At 45.7% G+C, this 17,633-nt stretch overlaps 1 protein-coding gene across 1 annotated transcript in view; it reads left to right on the top strand.

Moving 5' to 3' along the window:
* adgra3 (adhesion G protein-coupled receptor A3) overlaps positions 1 to 17,633 on the top strand; it is a 69,414-nt gene that overhangs the window by 32,020 nt on the left and 19,761 nt on the right. The window contains exons 4-8 of the mRNA XM_080792458.1: positions 10,296 to 10,367; positions 12,267 to 12,338; positions 12,434 to 12,508; positions 14,012 to 14,172; positions 16,583 to 16,796. Of these exons, the coding sequence (XP_080648584.1) occupies positions 10,296 to 10,367; positions 12,267 to 12,338; positions 12,434 to 12,508; positions 14,012 to 14,172; positions 16,583 to 16,796 (594 nt within the window). The remainder of the gene's footprint in view (positions 1 to 10,295; positions 10,368 to 12,266; positions 12,339 to 12,433; positions 12,509 to 14,011; positions 14,173 to 16,582; positions 16,797 to 17,633) is intronic.

Below are 17,633 nucleotides of genomic sequence, written 5' to 3'. Positions count from 1 at the left end.
CCTCTGTCTGTAGTGAATAAATGCTACATGCATTCCTCTGTCTGTAGTGAATAAAATGCTACATGCATTCCTCTGTCTGTAGTGAATAAAATGCTACATGCATTCCTCTGTCTGTAGTGAATAAATGCTACATGCATTCCTCTGTCTGTAGTGAATAAATGCTACATGCATTCCTCTGTCTGTAGTGAATAAAATGCTACATGCATTCCTCTGTCTGTAGTGAATAAAATGCTACATGCATTCCTCCGTCTGTAGTGAATAAAATGCTACATGCATTCCTCCCTCCCTCCCAGACTTTTTTACGATTCTACGAACTAAAACACACTCATTTGCCGGTCATTTTTTTACTGCGGTTTTCCACGAGGGTTTAATGCAATGTGTTGGAACTTATAAAACAGCAACAAAACAACAACTTGGCCCGTGGACCAGTTTGTTTCTGTTAGATTTAGCAAAGTGTTAATTGTGTTTTCATGTTAGTTTTTATGTTGTGGGTCAACATTACAAGTGTGCTATTGTTTTATTTTTTGTTCTCTTTTTCTTTTGTTTCTTTTGTTGGAAATATATTTGCAGCCACAGATTCCCCAGAGAGTCTGTAGTGCATTGTCTGGGTTTTAATGAGGCATGTGTGTGCGTGCGTACTAAAGCAGCGATGTGTGGTTGTGCGTTTCGATGCGAGGCAGGCCTTTAGAACTGTTTTGAGCAAAGAAGTAAAAAAAATCTCGACACGTATCCGTCGCGTTATGAACCCAGCTGTTGATGGGGCGACTGTGGCTCAAGAGGTAGAGCAGGTCGTCCAATGATCACTGGGTCGGCGGTTCGAATCCCGGGCAAGACACTGAACCCCTAATTGCTCCTGATGTGCTGGTTGGTGCCTTGCATGGTTTCCGCCACCATCGGTGTCTGAATGTGTGTGTGTGTGAATGAATGGGTGAATGTAATGCACCTTGGATAACTATAATAGGGAGGATTATCACAACAAAACAAAAAAATAAGTGATATTTGAATTAAGTGAAATCACTGAATATACCTTTTAACAACATAAATCCTATAGTGTCAACAAAACATTGAACGCGGTCTCTAGTCTGTGGGCAATTTTGGCGGTCCTTGACATAAAATTAATCTGGTGTGGGAGGGGGGGGGGGGGGGGGGGTCCCCCCTGGCACAACAACAAGGGTTCACAAGGGGGTCTGCAATGCAGCTTTCCTTAAAGAGAACCGTACTGTTGTTGTAGTCGTCGTAGTGTATCCTAGTGTCTAGAAGGGAACGGTGGTCAAGCAGCAGCCCATAGCCCACCCTCCACAGCCCCAGAGCCCACCCTCCACAGCCCCAGAGCCCACCCTCCACAGCCCAGAGCCCACCCTCCACAACCCCAGAGCCCACCCTCCACACAGCCCCAGAGCCCACCCTCCACAGCCCAGAGCCCACCCTCCAGCCCAGAGCCCACCCTCCAGCCCAGAGCCCACCCTCCACAGCCCAGAGCCCACCCTCCACTTCTGGGCTCTCTCTCTCTCTAACCGGGCCTGGGCTCAGTGGTCTGGGCTCCTGGCCAGGGACCACTCCAGACAGCATGAGGCCCTCTCCACTTTCACACGCGAGGGGAAAAGGGGGCTCTCTGTGTGTGTGTGTGTGTGTGTGTGTGTGTGTGTGTGTGTGTGTGTGTGTGTGACTGTGTGTGTGTGTCTCTGTGTCTCACTCAAACCCTAAGCTTAATTCGTGCCTTCTTTCTGTGTGTAATGTGCGTGCCTGTGTGCGTCTGAACACAGTGTGATTTGGAATGATCCGATACGAGGCCCGGTGACTGAGCCAACATAAACTCTGAGTTTGGCTGCTGGTGTTGTGGAGACAGGAAGTCTTCCGATGTCTTGGCTCAGACACGGCTTTAACCCATTTTGGCCGGAAACCCCCTTTAGCATCATGTTATGCTTTAGCTATTGAAAAACAGCAGATCTACAAGCTCATAGCGCGCCACCGAGTGGCGCGCTACGAGCTTGTAGGTCTGCTATTTTTTAGAAAAATCGAAGAACGACTGACATTATAGAAACTTTTAGAAGCTTTTTCAGAAAACTCTCAGGATGTAGAAGACATTTTATTAGAATCTGATCTCAGGTCAGAATGGGATATTTCCCCTCCTCCTCCTCTCTCTCTACATATTCATGCCCATTTCTCCATGGATTCATTTCATACCAATCTGTATGTTATTTCAGAATAAGTCTCCCGGCCAACACAACGCAACGCACACGCTTGCAGTGACTTGTTGGCGTTGCCTTGCGGCCCCTCTAGTCTATCGCAGCGTGATTAATTTCCAGACGCACTCCTTCGCTTGTCCGTTAAGCCGTGGAGGTATTTATTTTCCACGGGTAGAAAAGAGAAGGCAGGGAGGAGGAGAGGAGAGGAGAGGATAAGTGAGGGAGCAGATGAGGTAAAGTCTGCCGTGAAGTGAAAGTGAACCCTCATGGTCGAGGTTTTAAAACCCATGTACGATAGTATAGTATAGTATAGTGGCCCTCTGGAGTGAGTGTGGAACTATAGTGGCCCTCTGGAGTGAGTGTGGAACTATAGTGGCCCTCTGGAGTGAGTGTGGAACTATAGTGGCCCTCTGGAGTGAGTGTGGAACTATAGTGCCCCTCCTCTGGAGTGAGTGTGGAACTATAGTGGCCCTCTGGAGTGAGTGTGGGACTATTGTGGCCCTCTGGAGTGAGTGTGGAACTATAGTGGCCCTCTGGAGTGAGTGTGGAACTATAGTGGCCCTCTGGAGTGAGTGTGGAACTATAGTGGCCCTCCTCTGGAGTGAGTGTGGAACTATAGTGGCCCTCCTCTGGAGTGAGTGTGGAACTATAGTGGCCCTCTGGAGTGAGTGTGGAACTATAGCGGCCCTCTGGAGTGAGTGTGGAACTATAGCGGCCCTCTGGAGTGAGTGTGGAACTATAGTGGTCCTCTGGAGTGAGTGTGGAACTATAGTGGTCCTCTGGAGTGAGTGTGGAACTATAGTGGCCCTCTCCATCGTCAAAGTTGCCCACCCCTGGTATAAGACGTGATCTTTAAAATGCTTTCATGTCACGGACCCAAATTGAATTTGGTCCCCCATTTCAAATGGCCACTGATATTCTAAAGGCACAGTTTACAGTCTCAAGTCTCAACTATCATGTCCCGTGTTTCATAATTCTTTGGTTTTCAATTCAAAGGAATGATAACACCCTGTGTATCTGCTCCGTCGGTACACCAGTATTTTCTTTTAATAAGGCAGCATTTCGGTCCCTGGACATTCTTCCGGGCATGATTCTTTGGTTCAAATTCAATTGTTTAAATTCAATTGTCTAAATATCACAACTGTACTCAAAAAAATGAGGAAAACGATTCAGTGGTGGATGTTAGAAACCTATTCTTATAATAGTCACACTTTTCCTTGCATTATAATAATTTAGAGTGAAATTAATTATGGTGAAATTAAACTAGTAATTTGTCTGGGGGTGGGGGGGGGGGGGGTGGTCTGGGGACACATGGGGATCTGTGCTTCCGGACCTCGCGCTGAAAAGCCACTGGTATGCTTATCAACACATCCAATGTTAGCCTGAATGTATGAACTAACTAAGACATTTAGACCTGAGGACGATTCTACAAAATAATGTCTTCTAAATCCTTACAGTTTTATGAAAAACCTCATGTTTTCTATGTCAGTGGTTCTCAAACATTTTCATGTCAAGGACCCCCAAAGATATATGTAATTGGCCGCCGACCCCCATCTGAAAATATGTTGTTTCAGGGACCGCCTCCGCCTAGAAGCAAAGATTTGAGTTAAAAACGTTCGCTCTGAAAGAATATATATATATTCAAAGATTGTCACAACATTTTCATGTTTCTTCCCCCAGAAATAGCAGACCTACAAGCTCGTAGCTATGAGCTTGTAGATCTGCTATTTTTCAATAGCCTATAAAAGTATAACATAATGCTTTAAAACACCAAAGGGGGTTCCCACCCAGAATGGGCTAAAACATACTCCTGCCTCAGAGGCAGTTCAAACTCAACCACTATGTGGAGCTAAATTGAGCCAGGCAGGTCTTGGTCCCTCAGTAACCCCCCTCTGCTCTGCTCTGCACCCCTCCTGACACAAGGCTAACATCCCATCCCATCCCGGTGCCTGGGTGGTGGTCCCGTCGTCCCAGTTGTCTGGGGTTCATTATAATTTGGGGCTGGGGGCTTGGCGGGGGGGTGGGAGGGGGTGCGGCGGTAGCAGGATATACTACCGGGCCATAGCGTCAGAGAGAGGTCAAGTCTGTGCACCTTTTGACCCCGCGGGGGTCCCATGACCTCTTCACACTCGCATGAATAACTGCAGTGGTGTGTGTGTGTGTGTGTGTGTGTGTGTGTGTGTGTCTGTGTGTGTGTGTGTGTGTGTGTGTGTGTGTGTGTGTGATCACTAATGCATGCACGTACATGCACACGTTTTCTCTTACAGTCTGTCTGTCCGTCCGTCGCCTTCCCCCTCAATCTCTCTCTCATTCTCTCTCTTTGACTCTGACTCACTCTCTCTCTCTCTCTCTCTCTCTCTCTGTCAAAACACTCACACACACACGTCCCGTATGCATCCAACCGGCCACAGCCCCCTGTCAGTCACCCCCCCCCCCCCCAGCATTCCAGTAGCAGCTGAACAGTCATTGGCCCAGAACGGACTGGGACCGTCGGGAGAGGCTAATCACGTCGTTCCCTGCCGGGGCTATTTTTTGCATTCTGCATATTCTCCATATCTTTGTTGTCGTTGGGCAGAGAGAGAGAGAGAGACCTTGTAACTCCATCTTTTAGTCTTTTTATGGTATTTACATTCTCCATATCTTTGTTGTTGTTGGGCAGAGAGAGAGAGACCTTGTAACTCCATCTTTTAGTCTTTTTATGGTGTTTGTTTGGGGTGCATACTTAGTTTAGACTATAGCCATTGGTTAGACATTGGTTAAGGTTAGGTTTAGGTGTGCTGCCCCGTGGGAGGTTAGGTTTAGGGAGAGGGTTTGAGATGGGCTGTAGTTGTAGGACTAATGACTGGTCTAACCAATGACTAGTCTAAACCAAAAACTGTCTAAACTAAGTACTGCACCCGTTTGTTTTCATAAGTGATCGACCTATTTTACACCCTGTCGCACACGCCACGCACCCCTGTCACGCAAAATTCACTGCGTGAAAAGAGGGGTTAACGGGACAATTATGGACACTGTATTTTGCCCGTATAACCTCACGTTTAGCAGCATATACAGTTTATATACGGTAATATACAGGTGTGATGGTATACAATTCTGGAGTTTACCGTAGTTTGTTGAAAAGTTTAACGGGAGTTTCCTGTAATATTCACATCCGTCCGTATTCCATGCTTTTTGCGCAGTGAAAAATAGCGAAAATCCACAAGCGTACTAGTTAGTGTACAACACGTCACACAATTCCCTCTGTTATTTGAACATGTGTGAAAGGTTTTTGCCAATAATTACATGGCCAAAAATAGAGACGGTATCTTTTAGTTGAAGAAAGTGGTTACGTCTGTCCATGGGTATTATACATTTTTTAGACAGTGTTTCTGTGCTGTGCCGTGTGCAACAGACTGTTTCTGTGCTGTGTGCAACAGACTGTTTCTGTGCCGTGTGCAACAGACTGTTTCTGTGCTGTGTGCAACAGACTGTTTCTGTGCTGTGTGCAACAGACTGTTTCTGTGCTGTGCTGTGTGCAACAGACTGTTTCTGTGCTGTGTGCAACAGACTGTTTCTGTGCTGTGCTGTGTGCAACAGACTGTTTCTGTGCTGTGTGCAACAGACTGTTTCTGTGCTGTGTGCAACAGACTGTTTCTGTGCTGTGCTGTGTGCAACAGACTGTTTCTGTGCTGTGCTGTGTGCAACAGACTGTTTCTGTGCTGTGCTGTGTGCAACAGACTGTTTCTGTGCTGTGCTGTGTGCAACAGACTGTTTCTGTGCTGTGCTGCGTCCTACAGACAGTGTTTCTGTGTACAACATGCCTGTGGCCTCGACAGACAGACAGTGTTGAGATTACACTCTGGCAATGAGTGCTATAGTTGACTGTGAAGAGAACCAGAGGAGGAATGGAGAACAGAACAGAATACCACTAATGGCTTCATAGCATTTTAAAGTAAAAGTCTGTGACCGCTTTATTTACATTAATGTTAAGAAACGATGTTGCCTAGTACAGACTAATTCAGAAACGGTTCCCATGGTCGCAGGTGACGTATTTCCTGTAGGCGGAGACGACGCATCTGCTGTGTAAACAGTCGAGCTCTTCTGCTACATTGAACGGTAGTGACTGATGTTAGTCTGCCTCAAACGTTACTCTTTTACCTGCTTTTTACTAACACTAACTTTACAAAGATGATCCAGAACATCAGGATGAACCTGTGTAGTTTATGACTGCTCCACATTAAGCAAGAACAAAAAGCATGGCAATACATCACAGTTATCATGAAACATGCCTAAGCTAAGAACGTAACAGTGGAATATCTATACGATGAAACTATACATATAAACTATACATACTATACTATAAATATATACTAAGAAGTGCTATGACTACATGAAATGCAATTCTAGTGCTATTTAAGTCTACATAAAGTGCTATCACCGCAGATAGATATGAGACCCGTTTCTGAATGGTTTCTATAGGAGAACCATGTTAACCACATCCCAATAGAGCGTATGTGTGCGTGCTTAAAGTGAATGGCACATCGAGTGGCAAAGCAACATGCAAATGTGAGTTTTAACATTGTTTAACGTTGTTTAATGCAATCAGATTTGCTTTTCTGTGTGGATGTATTCGGGCTGTCAAGGCCAGAAAGTAGTTTTTTGTCACTCAGTGGGCGTTCCTGCATGACTTCCGGGTTTAATGTCACGTGCATACCCTCTATTCCATGTCATAATAGGTGAACGTTGGGCCAACATAGCAGATCAGTCAAGTATTTATTTGTGGTTATTATATTATTACAGTAAGATTGACTTTCTTTGTGAAAAGATTTAAACTCTTTTTAAATCCCAGTAATGTTGCAAGACGAAGGCTTATCCCCTCCAGCTAAGGAAGTAACCCACAGCTTACACGCGCGCACACACACACACACACACACACACACACACACACACACACACACACACACACGCACACAGACACACCGTTGCTGCCTGCCATGGTGTTATGCGTTCCTCCGACACGTAATGTGAGCACAATAATTTTGGCAAGCCCATAAAAGACTTTTTTTCTTCTCTTCCATTCCAAGCGGAACTAATAAGCTCGTACTGTAAATTCCCCCCGCCGCCACCTTAAAGGACCAACAACAATAATTAACCCATTCTGGACGGAGAGGAACCCCTTTTTGGTGTTTTTGTAAAGCATTATGTTATGCTTTAGCTATTGACAAATTGCAGATCTACAAGCTCATAGCGCGGCACCGAGTGCCGCGCCACGAGCTTGTAGGTCTGCTATTTTTGAAAAATCGTGAAAATGTGCCTCAAATCTTTGAATATATATTCTTTCAGAGCGAACGTATTTAACTCAAAGGTTTGCCTGGAACAACATATTTTCAGACGGGGGGTCGGCGGCATATTACATATAATTTTTGGGGTCCTTGACATGAAATATTGAGAACCACTTATACAGAAACATGAGGTATTTCAGAAAAACATTTGTTTTTAATTTCGACGTCAGGCCTAAATGGGTTAAGAAAGTGCTCGGATGTTAGCGTATGCCTTATGGTTATTTTTTGTGCCATGTTTTGCATACCTTCAGGCACTGCAGGATCCTGATGAGCCTTTGGGATTTGAACAAAGGTGAAAGTAGTTATAGATGATAAACGATGTTTGCAAATGTCTGGCAACCGTCCATTCTCAACCCTTTTAGTTTTGCCTAAGTGTTGCCAACTGTCTTTCATAAGTTTTTTGGAATTATTCACACCATCCATCCATCTTCAACCGCTTATCCGTAGTCGGGTCGCGGGGGCAACAGCTCCACCAGAGAGCTCCAGACTTCCCTCTCCTGCAGAGCAACATTAGTGACTTCCTCCTGGGGGGGATCCCGAGACGTTCCAAGGCCAGTGAGTCGATGTGTTTCCTCCAACTGCGCCTTGGTCTGCGCCTCGGGGTCTCCTCCCAGTGGGACGTGGTCCTTGGTCTGCCCCGGGGTCTCCTCCCAGTGGGACGTGATCCTTGGTCTGCCCCGGGGTCTCCTCCCAGTGGGACGTGATCCTTGGTTTGCCCCGGGGTCTCCTCCCAGTGGGACGTGGTCCTTGGTCTGCCCCGGGGTCTCCTCTCAGGGGGACGTGATCCTTGGTCTGCCCCCGGGGTCTCCTCCCAGTGGGATGTGATCCTTGGTCTGCCCCGGGGTCTCCTCCCAGTGGGACGTGCGTCGAGGACCTCCCTAGGGAGACGCCCGAGAGGCATCCTAACCAGATGCGCGAACCACCTCAACTGACTCCTTTCCAGGCGAAGGAGCAGCGGTTCTACTCCGAGTCTCTCTCTCGTGTGACTGAACTTCTCACCCTCTCTCTCTAAAGGAGATGCCAGCCACCCGTCGAAGAAAACTCATTTCGGCCGCTTGTATTCGCGACCTTATTCTTTTGGCCATGACCCACATTTCATGACCATAGGTGAGAGTAGGAACACTTCATGACCATAGGTGAGAGTAGGAACACTTCATGACCATATAAGGTGAGAGTAGGAACACTTCATGACCATAGGTGAGAGTAGGAACACTTCATGACCATATAGGTGAGAGTAGGAACACTTCATGACCATATAAGGTGAGAGTAGGAACACTTCATGACCATATAGGTGAGAGTAGGAACACTTCATGACCATATAGGTGAGAGTAGGAACGCAGATTCCTCGGTAGACTAGAGAGCTTTGCCTTCTGGCTCAACTCTCTTTTCATCACAACTCTCTTTTATTCACACCAACATTGTTTTAAGTGGCCTGTCGAAGTCAGGCGATGTAGCTCTATAGTAGAAAGTTTACAAATCTTAAATCTTGCAGCTTCCATTCAACGTGGTTCTTCAATCTTTCACCCCTGTGTAGTTATCTCTAAATGTTTGAACAGGAGATGTAATCAATTAGATTTATTTCCATGTTCATTCCTGGCCTGGTCTAGTTAGTGTTGGACGTTTTCCCTCAAAAGGCCAGAGAAAACCTGTGTCTTACCAAATTCCCGACTGACTGACTGACTGACATTTGCCAGAGACACGGTGTGTCAGGTCCCGTTCCACGGATAAAACAGACGTGTTTGACGTGTTTGACATTAATCACGGGAGATTAATCACCTTCCCGGAGTGTGTTGCTCTCACTTTGATGTGCTGACCCCCCACCCCCCGACCCCCCCGAGGCAAAACGTAGACATATATACGAAATCAAACCTATAAGAAGTTGTAAATCTGAAGTTCTTTAAGCTCCGTGCCTCGACCTGTCCCCGTCATTGAGGCCCTGGCTTTGGTGTTGAAAATCCTGTCTGGCTGTATGTTCAACAGTCAACCTGAACATACATACATAGTTACATACACTATCTGGAATTTATGCCTTTTTTTTCCTTTCCATGATGGAAAGGATTTGTATTCACCTTTTTTCTTACAGCCCAGAGTGCATTGCGTTTGTGTGTGCATAATATAAGTTCCTCTTTCTCTTGCTATGTGTTGCCAGTTTTTGCAAGAGAAACAAGTGGCCCAGGTCTATGAAAACGAGCACAAATGAAAATAGCTGATCTACAAGCTCACAGCGACACATTGTGAGGTTGTACACATCCATTGAGAATAAATCGAAATATTTTGAATTATTTTTAAAACGTAAAGAAAAAGGCACAAAATATGTTCAGATGGATGTTCTGTGGACAATTACACATTAAACTGGGGTTCCTTGATGTGAATAAATGTGGAAGCAACTATACACACAAGCCCAAAAAACATCAACCAGCGAATACAATAATTTATTTGCAAGTGACTTTACAGAAAAATAAACAAGTCAAAGGTTGCTTATAATAAGCAGACATGGCAACACGCCCTGAAGGAAAACAAAGCACACACACACAAGGAGCCCCAGTATACCTTGGCGGGGGAAAACGTGGATATTATGGGCCTTTCTCAAGGTTTAATGTCAAAGTAGGAATTGGCCACTCGGATCACGGGTTTTCTAAATGCGGGGCTGCCAGCGAGCGCTGGTAGGAGAAGGAGAGGTTGCTGCTATGGTGTGTTGTTGTAGTAATGTCTATACTGTGTAGGACTAGGGGATGAAATGAGTAACAAACTAACTAATGTTCTTTTTTCTCTTCTGTTTGTTTTACAGAGACTTGTCCAAAAACAAGATCGGCTCTCTCAACATCGATGTCTTCAAGGGCCTGACGAACCTGGGAAGATTGTAAGTTATTCATATTATTATTAATTTTCTTCTTGTTGTTGTTGTTGGCTCATGTAACTGCATTGTTCATGCTGCAAGTTAGATCTAAAAATATGTATATATATTCAGAAAGATGTATTCTCACCTCCTGACACATTGTTTTAAATGGTCTGTCTAGTCATGTCAGTGTACTAGTGCACAAATCTTAACCCATTCTGTGGGGGAACCCCTTTTTGGTGTTTTAACATTATGTTACGCTTTAGCTATTGAAAAATAGCAGATCTACAAGCTCATAGCACGCCACCGAGTGCTGCGCTACGAGCTTGTATATCTGCTATTTTTTTTATCGTGAAAATGTGGTGCAAATCTTTGAATATATATATATATTCTTTCAGAGCGAATGTTTTTAACTATGTTTTAACTAATGTTAATAACATATTTTCAGATAGGGGTCGGCAGCCAAATACATATAATTCTGGGGGTCCTTGACATGAAATAGTTTGAGCACCACTGACATAGAAACATAGGGTTTTTCAGAAAACTGTCAGAGGATTTTGAAGACATTTGTAGAATCATTCCCAGGTCAAAACGGGTTAATGTGCTTCCATTCAAGACGCTTTCCCTCCCCCGCTCCTAGTTATCTCTAAATGTCTAAAAGCATGAGTTATAATTTATAGAGGCAGAAGGACCTGTGTTTCCCCCCCCCCCCCCCCCCGTTCGTTCGCTCCTCCTGGCGTTCGTCCCGTGGACATTTCTCTCCTCCAAAAGGCCAGAGAATCCTCCCGTCTACCGAATTCCTGACACTGACACTAACCAGAGACGTCGTGTCATGTCCCAACCCCAGGATAAAAAACACACATGTTTGACGTGTTCGACACCACCAATCCCAGGCAGATGAATCACCTCCCTGCGTGTGTGTTGCTCTCTCCCCTTTGATGTGCTCCCCCCCCTCCCCTGAGGCCAACATACATTAGACATCATCTGAAATCGTCCAGAGAAAGTTGTAAATGTGCCCCACGACGATATCGAGGCCCTGCTTTTGGTGTTGAAAAATACTGTCTACAATAATTACAATTTACAATTCAGGCATTTAGCAGACGCTCTTAATCCAGAGCGATTTACAATAAGCAAGAACTAAAAAAGCATGGCAATACGTCACATAAAAAGTAGTTATCATGATACATGCATAAGCTAAGAGTGTAACAGTGGAGTATCTATATAATGAAAACTATAAACTATACATTATGTACTATGAAGTGCTATGACTACACAAAATGCAATTCTAGTGCTGTCTGCGTAACATGCTATAAGTCTGTATAAAATACTATCTAAGTCTACATTAACCCATTTTGCGCGGGAACCCCTTTTGGTGTCAGCATCATGTTGTGCTTTAGCTATTGAAAAATAGCAGACCTACAAGCTCATAGCGCGCCACCGAGTGGCGCGCTATGAGCTTGTAGGTCTGCTATTTTTGAAAAATCGAAAGAACGACTGACATTTTTAGAATCTGATCTCAGGTCAGAATGGGTTAATCAGACCAGTGTGTGTCCAGTGGAAACCTCGTATGAATCTGATCTCAGGTCAGAATGGGTTAAGGGGCTAGGGTAAGTAGTAGGTTAGGGTAAGTGCTACGGGCCATGATGGAGTCTGAAAAGGTGGGTTTTCAGACTACGGCGGAACATTGGGAGTGAGGCTTCAGTTCTGACTAGTGCAATGGGACGTTTTGGAGCCAGAAGGGAGAAGAGTTTGGGACGTGTGGAGCGTTGTTGTCCCGGCTGACTGTATGTCGGCGACCTGATCCTATACTATCTCTGTCGTTCTTTTTACAGGATCATTTCTGATTTTCCATGATTTGCGGTATGGCTGTGTTGAAATTATTATTAATCACAATGATCTGTCCTTCTTCTGTTTGTTTGACAGAGACTTGTCCAAAAATGAAATCGGCTGCCTCAATGTGGACGTCTTCAAGGGCTTGACAAATCTGGGACGATTGTAAGTTCTTCCAGCATTAGCAATTTCCATTTTCTCTCTCTTTCTGTTTCTTTAAAACGGCAACAGCTTACATTAACTGTGTTCTCTCTCCCCAGGATTCTGTCGGGGAACAAGTTCTCCTCGTTGACTCAGGGGACCTTTGACAGCTTCCTGGTGTCTCTGAAGACAATGTAAGTACAGTTAGGAATCAACATACGGTACATACTGTATCCAATGAGTGAAGCACAGAATCAACACACTTAGTGATCCAATGAGTGAAGCACAGAATCAACACACTTAGTGATTAAATGAGTAAAGCACGGCCTCACAAGGGCTGAATGAATGTATGCTCTGCAAACAGTCAGTGTGAGGCACGTGACTTTGAACAAACATTGTTAAAGTGATAGAAGTGATCAGATATGACACAGATTTAACCTGAAGCTTAACCGACTAAGAGGATGTCTTTGTTAATTGTAATACTAACTAGAAAAAAGTGCCCCTCCACCAGGGCAGGTCAGGTTGTGGCCTCCTGGTGGCGCTATAATAGTACAGGTCTCCACCAGGGCAGGGCAGGTTGTGGCCTCCTGGTGGCGCTATAACAGGACAGGTCTCCACCAGGGCAGGGCAGGTTGTGGCCTCCTGGTGGCGCTATAACAGGACAGGTCTCCACCAGGGCAGGTCAGGTTAGGTTGTGGCCTCCTGGTGGCGCTATAACAGGACAGGTCTCCACCAGGGCAGGTCAGGTTGTGGCCTCCTGGTGGCGCTATAATAGGACAGGTCTCCACCAGGGCAGGTCAGGTTGTTAGCCTCCTGGTGGCGCTATAATAGGACAGGTCTCCACCAGGGCAGGTCAGGTTGTGGCCTCCTGGTGGCGCTATAATAGGACAGGTCTCCACCAGAGCAGGTCAGATTGTGGCCTCCTGGTGGCGCTATAATAGGCTAATGTGAAAAGGGTGCCATTTTCTTCTTACGCCTTGGATGGGTAATTGGATGATTTGAGGCATTTAGTTCCAAAAAATGTGTTTTGCAAAAAAACACCTGTTGGTGGCGCTATAACTGGCCAATGTGGAAAAGGGTGGGATATATTCCTCAGCCTAGTAGGAAAGTCTGTGAAAGATTTCACGTAAATTGCATGCTGCGTTCATGATTTTGTCTGAAAATAGATCAGCTATTTTCAGCATGCAACCAAGTGTAAAATGACTTATACTGGATCTCTTGTCCACTAGTCCCTTCCTAACATTTTAGTCTAGTTTTTATTTGTTGACGGAAATCGTCAGTATATTTAGTCTTACTTTTAGTCATCATAGCTTAGTTTTCATTTCCTTTCCATTTAGTTTTCGTCAGTGAAAAAAAGGTAGTTGACGAACATCATTCGTCTCAAATGGTAAATGGTGCATTATCCAAGGCGCTTTACATAGATTGTGCATTACATTCACCCGTTCACACACACATTCATACACCGATTGCGGCGGAAACCATGCAAGGCACCAACCAGCACATCGGGAGCAATTAGGAGGTTCAGTGTCTTGCTCAAGGACACTTCGACATGTAGGACAGGAGGAGGAGCCGGGATTCGAACCGCTGACCCACGGATCATTGGACGACCTGCTCTACCTCCTGAGCCACAGTTTCAGTCGACGAAACCAACACTGCTTTCATACTGATATTAACCATTCTCCCTCCTCTCCGCACAGAGAGTTTGACACCGGCTACCTGCTGTGCGACTGCAACCTGCAGTGGGTTCTGCGTTGGATCAAAGAACGGAACATCGGGGTGAAAGACACCAAGTGCTCCTTCCCTCGCGCCCTGCAAGGCAAGCTCGTTACCTCAATCAACCCTGAGCTGCTCACCTGTGGTAAGGGCTAACTCACAGAGGCACATTTACACCTACATATTAACCCATTTTGACCTGAGATCAGATTCCAAACATGTCTTCTACATCCTGACAGTTTTTTGAAAAAGCTATGTTTCTACGTCAGTCGTTCTTCGATTTTTCAAAAATAGCAGACCTACAAGCTCGTAGCGCGCCACTCGGTGGCGCGCTATGAGCTTGTAGATCTGCTATTTTTCAATAGCTAAAGCATAACATAACGCTAACACCGAAATGGGTTAAAGGGATACATATCGATGCAACGTTGTCCCACATGCCCAGTGCCGTTTTTTGAGTACAAACTATAAGTGTTAACGGAAATTCTTTCTTATCTGTTTTTGTAAGGGCTGAAATAAAGTAATACTCTGCATATTATATATATATAAATATCCCATTCTGGGTGGGAACCCCTTTTGGTGTTTTCAAGCATTGTGTTATACTTGAGCTGTTGAAAAATAGCAGATCTACAAGCTCATAGCGCTGCACTGAGTGCCACGCTACGAGCTGGTATAGGTCTTTTTTTAAATCGTGAAAATGTGGCGCAAATCTTTTATATATATATTCTTTCAGAGTGAACGTTTTTTACTCAAATCTTTGCTTCTGGGGGGAGGTCCCTGGAACAACATATTTTCATATGGGGGTCGGCGGCCAAATACATATATTTTTGGGGGTCCTTGACATGAAAACCTTTGAGCACCACTGACACAGAAACATTTTTTCAGAAAACTGTCAGAATCTAGAAGAACATTTGTAGAATCGTCCTCAGACCTAAATGGCATATATTATCAGTGTTTGTCAAAATGGCTGTTTGTCCCTTGGTGGTGTTTGGGGTTCTTGTGCAACGAGACAGGAGATAAGAGGCCAGGCCAGCGCTGCCTTTGTTTGCTCTCGCTCACGTCTTATCAGTTCTAGGCATTCGTCACAGAGGCGCGTTATGAAATATAACACTGCATAAGCCTAAGCAAGGGCCACTAGTCGCATGACAACACAATTCAGGGCACCATCTCTCTCTCTCTCTCTCCGTCAAAATAAACCATGGAAGGAAGAGTTTCTTAGATAAATGTGAGAAATGGACCGTATAATCACATTTTGTTGTTGTGTCACACTAAGTTAAGTATTTTATACTTCAAGAAGTCTGTGTTGCCGTGACCGTCGCCATCGCCTGAAATATCCACCCCAAGCCTGCCTCCTTTTGTACTAGAACTGTTAAAATAAAATTATTAATTATTTAATTTGGTTATGATGACAGTTTGCTTTTTAACAGTGCATTGTTGCAATGCAATTCATAGATTGGGTACCAGACAGTGGCCTTGTGGTTAGAGTGTCTGCCCTGAAACTGGGAGGTCGGGGGTTCGATCCCCGGCCGGGTCATACCAAAGACTCTAAAAATGGGACCCAGTGCCTCCCTGCTTGACACTCAGCATCAAGGGTTGGATTGGGGGTCAGTCCCTGCTTGACACTCAGCATCAAGGGTTGGATTGGGGGTCAGTCCCTGCTTGACACTCAGCATCAAGGGTTGGATTGGGGGGGTAAGTCCCTGCGACATATACTAGCGTCATGTCCAGGGGGTGTACTTGTACATCAAGCTGCCTCACGCTACAGAAACAGGAGATAGACTCCTGCCCCTATGGCTATGGGCCTCATGGCTACAGAAACAGGAGATAGGCTCCTGTCCTGCTATGGGCCTCATGGCTACAGAAACAGGAGATAGGCTCCTGTCCTGCTATGGGCCTCATGGCTACAGAAACAGGAGATAGGCTCCTGTCCTGCTATGGGCCTCATGGCTACAGAAACAGGAGATAGGCTGCTGCCCCTATGGGCCTCATGGCTACAGAAACAGGAGATAGGCTCCTGCCCCCTATGGGCCTCATGGGTACAGAAACAGGAGATAGGCTCCTGCCCCTATGGGCCTCATGGCTACAGAAACAGGAGATAGGCTCCTGCCCCTATAGAGTTCCACCCCCTACCAGGGCCCAGGAAATTATTCTCTGTTCATTTTCCTCATAGACATTTCAAAAAGTATTTATTTAAAGACGTTTACGCCGCGGACAAAGCCAACTCGAGTCGTGACAACTCATGACAACACAATATTTTGGACAAAACTAATAATTACAAAGAAACGGCAAAAACGGCAGGTTACAACACTTTTTTTTGTTGTTTTTCTTCTTGTCTTGTTACGACTCGAGTTGGCTTTGTCCGTGGCGTAAACGTCTTTAAATAAAAACTTTTTAAAATGTCTATGGGGAAAAATGCATTGGGAATAATTTCCTGGGCCTGGCGTCGTCATGACAGGGGGCGGGACTGCGACACTCTATGGGCCTCATAGGCAAGACTACTTACTTACTTATGTCCTGTCTCCCTCTTGTCCCTCGTCTGTCTCGTCTCGTCCCCCCAGACGCGCCCCTCGAGCTCCCGTCCTTCCAGCTGACTCCGTCCCAGCGCCAGGTGGTCTTCCAGGGGGACAGTCTTCCGTTCCAGTGCCAGGCCTCCTTCGTGGCCGAGGACATGCAGGTTCTGTGGTACCAGGACGGGCGCATGGTGGAGCCCGACGCCGCGCAGGGGATCTTCATCGAGAAGAGCATGGTGCAGAACTGCTCCCTCATCGCCAGGTATGGTGATAGCTGGTACTACACACGTTCACTGACTGGTGGTTAGTTTTTATTTTATTTATTTTATGTGTGTTTTGTAACAACTTGAACGCTCCCGCGATTCCACCCCCAAATACCCGATCTACAAGATCACGACATTGCTATAGCTTGTAGATCATCTATTATTTTGAATGAAGACATGTTGTGTAGAGTGACTTGGGTCCAGTTTACGTAAGTATAGAGAGTTTAACCCATTCTGTACGCTACGGGAACCCCTTTTGCTGTTATACACTTTATACTTTGGTCGGCGGACAATTACATATATATTTCTGGGGGTCCTTGACATGAAAATGTTTGAGAAACATGGGGGTTTTAAAAGAAAACTGTCAGCATTTAGAAGACATTTGTATAGAATCGTCCTCAAGTCTAAATGGGTTAAGTGGCTAATTTTAGCTGATGCTTCAGTGTTCAGTCATCGTGTCCAACTACAGAATGAGATGTTCAGCTCTCGTGGCTGTGCAGCAGGCCTTGCTGTGCAGCAGGCCTCTCGGTGCAGCAGGCCTTGCTGTGCAGCGGGCCTCGCTGTGCAGCAGGCCTCACTGTGCAGCAGGCCTCCCGGTGCAGCAGGCCTTGCTGCCGCTGTGCAGCAGGCCTCCAGGCCGTGCGGTGGAGTGTCAGGCGGTTCATTTGCATTGCCTCATTGTGTTGCCCAGATATATCTATACGTCCATTCATGCTAAGTGGGATCATGGGACTACTAAATGATGAAGTCGTGATTTGAATGCTCTTGGTTCATTGCCACACACACACACATGTGGCCTGATTCAGACGCTCCACCCACCATGAGACTCTTTTCAT

Source organism: Protomyctophum bolini (genome assembly GCF_963924005.1).
Source record: "Protomyctophum bolini genome assembly, chromosome: 20".
Taxonomy (NCBI): Eukaryota; Metazoa; Chordata; class Actinopteri; order Myctophiformes; family Myctophidae; genus Protomyctophum; species Protomyctophum bolini.
This window is presented reverse-complemented; position numbering and strand designations above follow the sequence as displayed.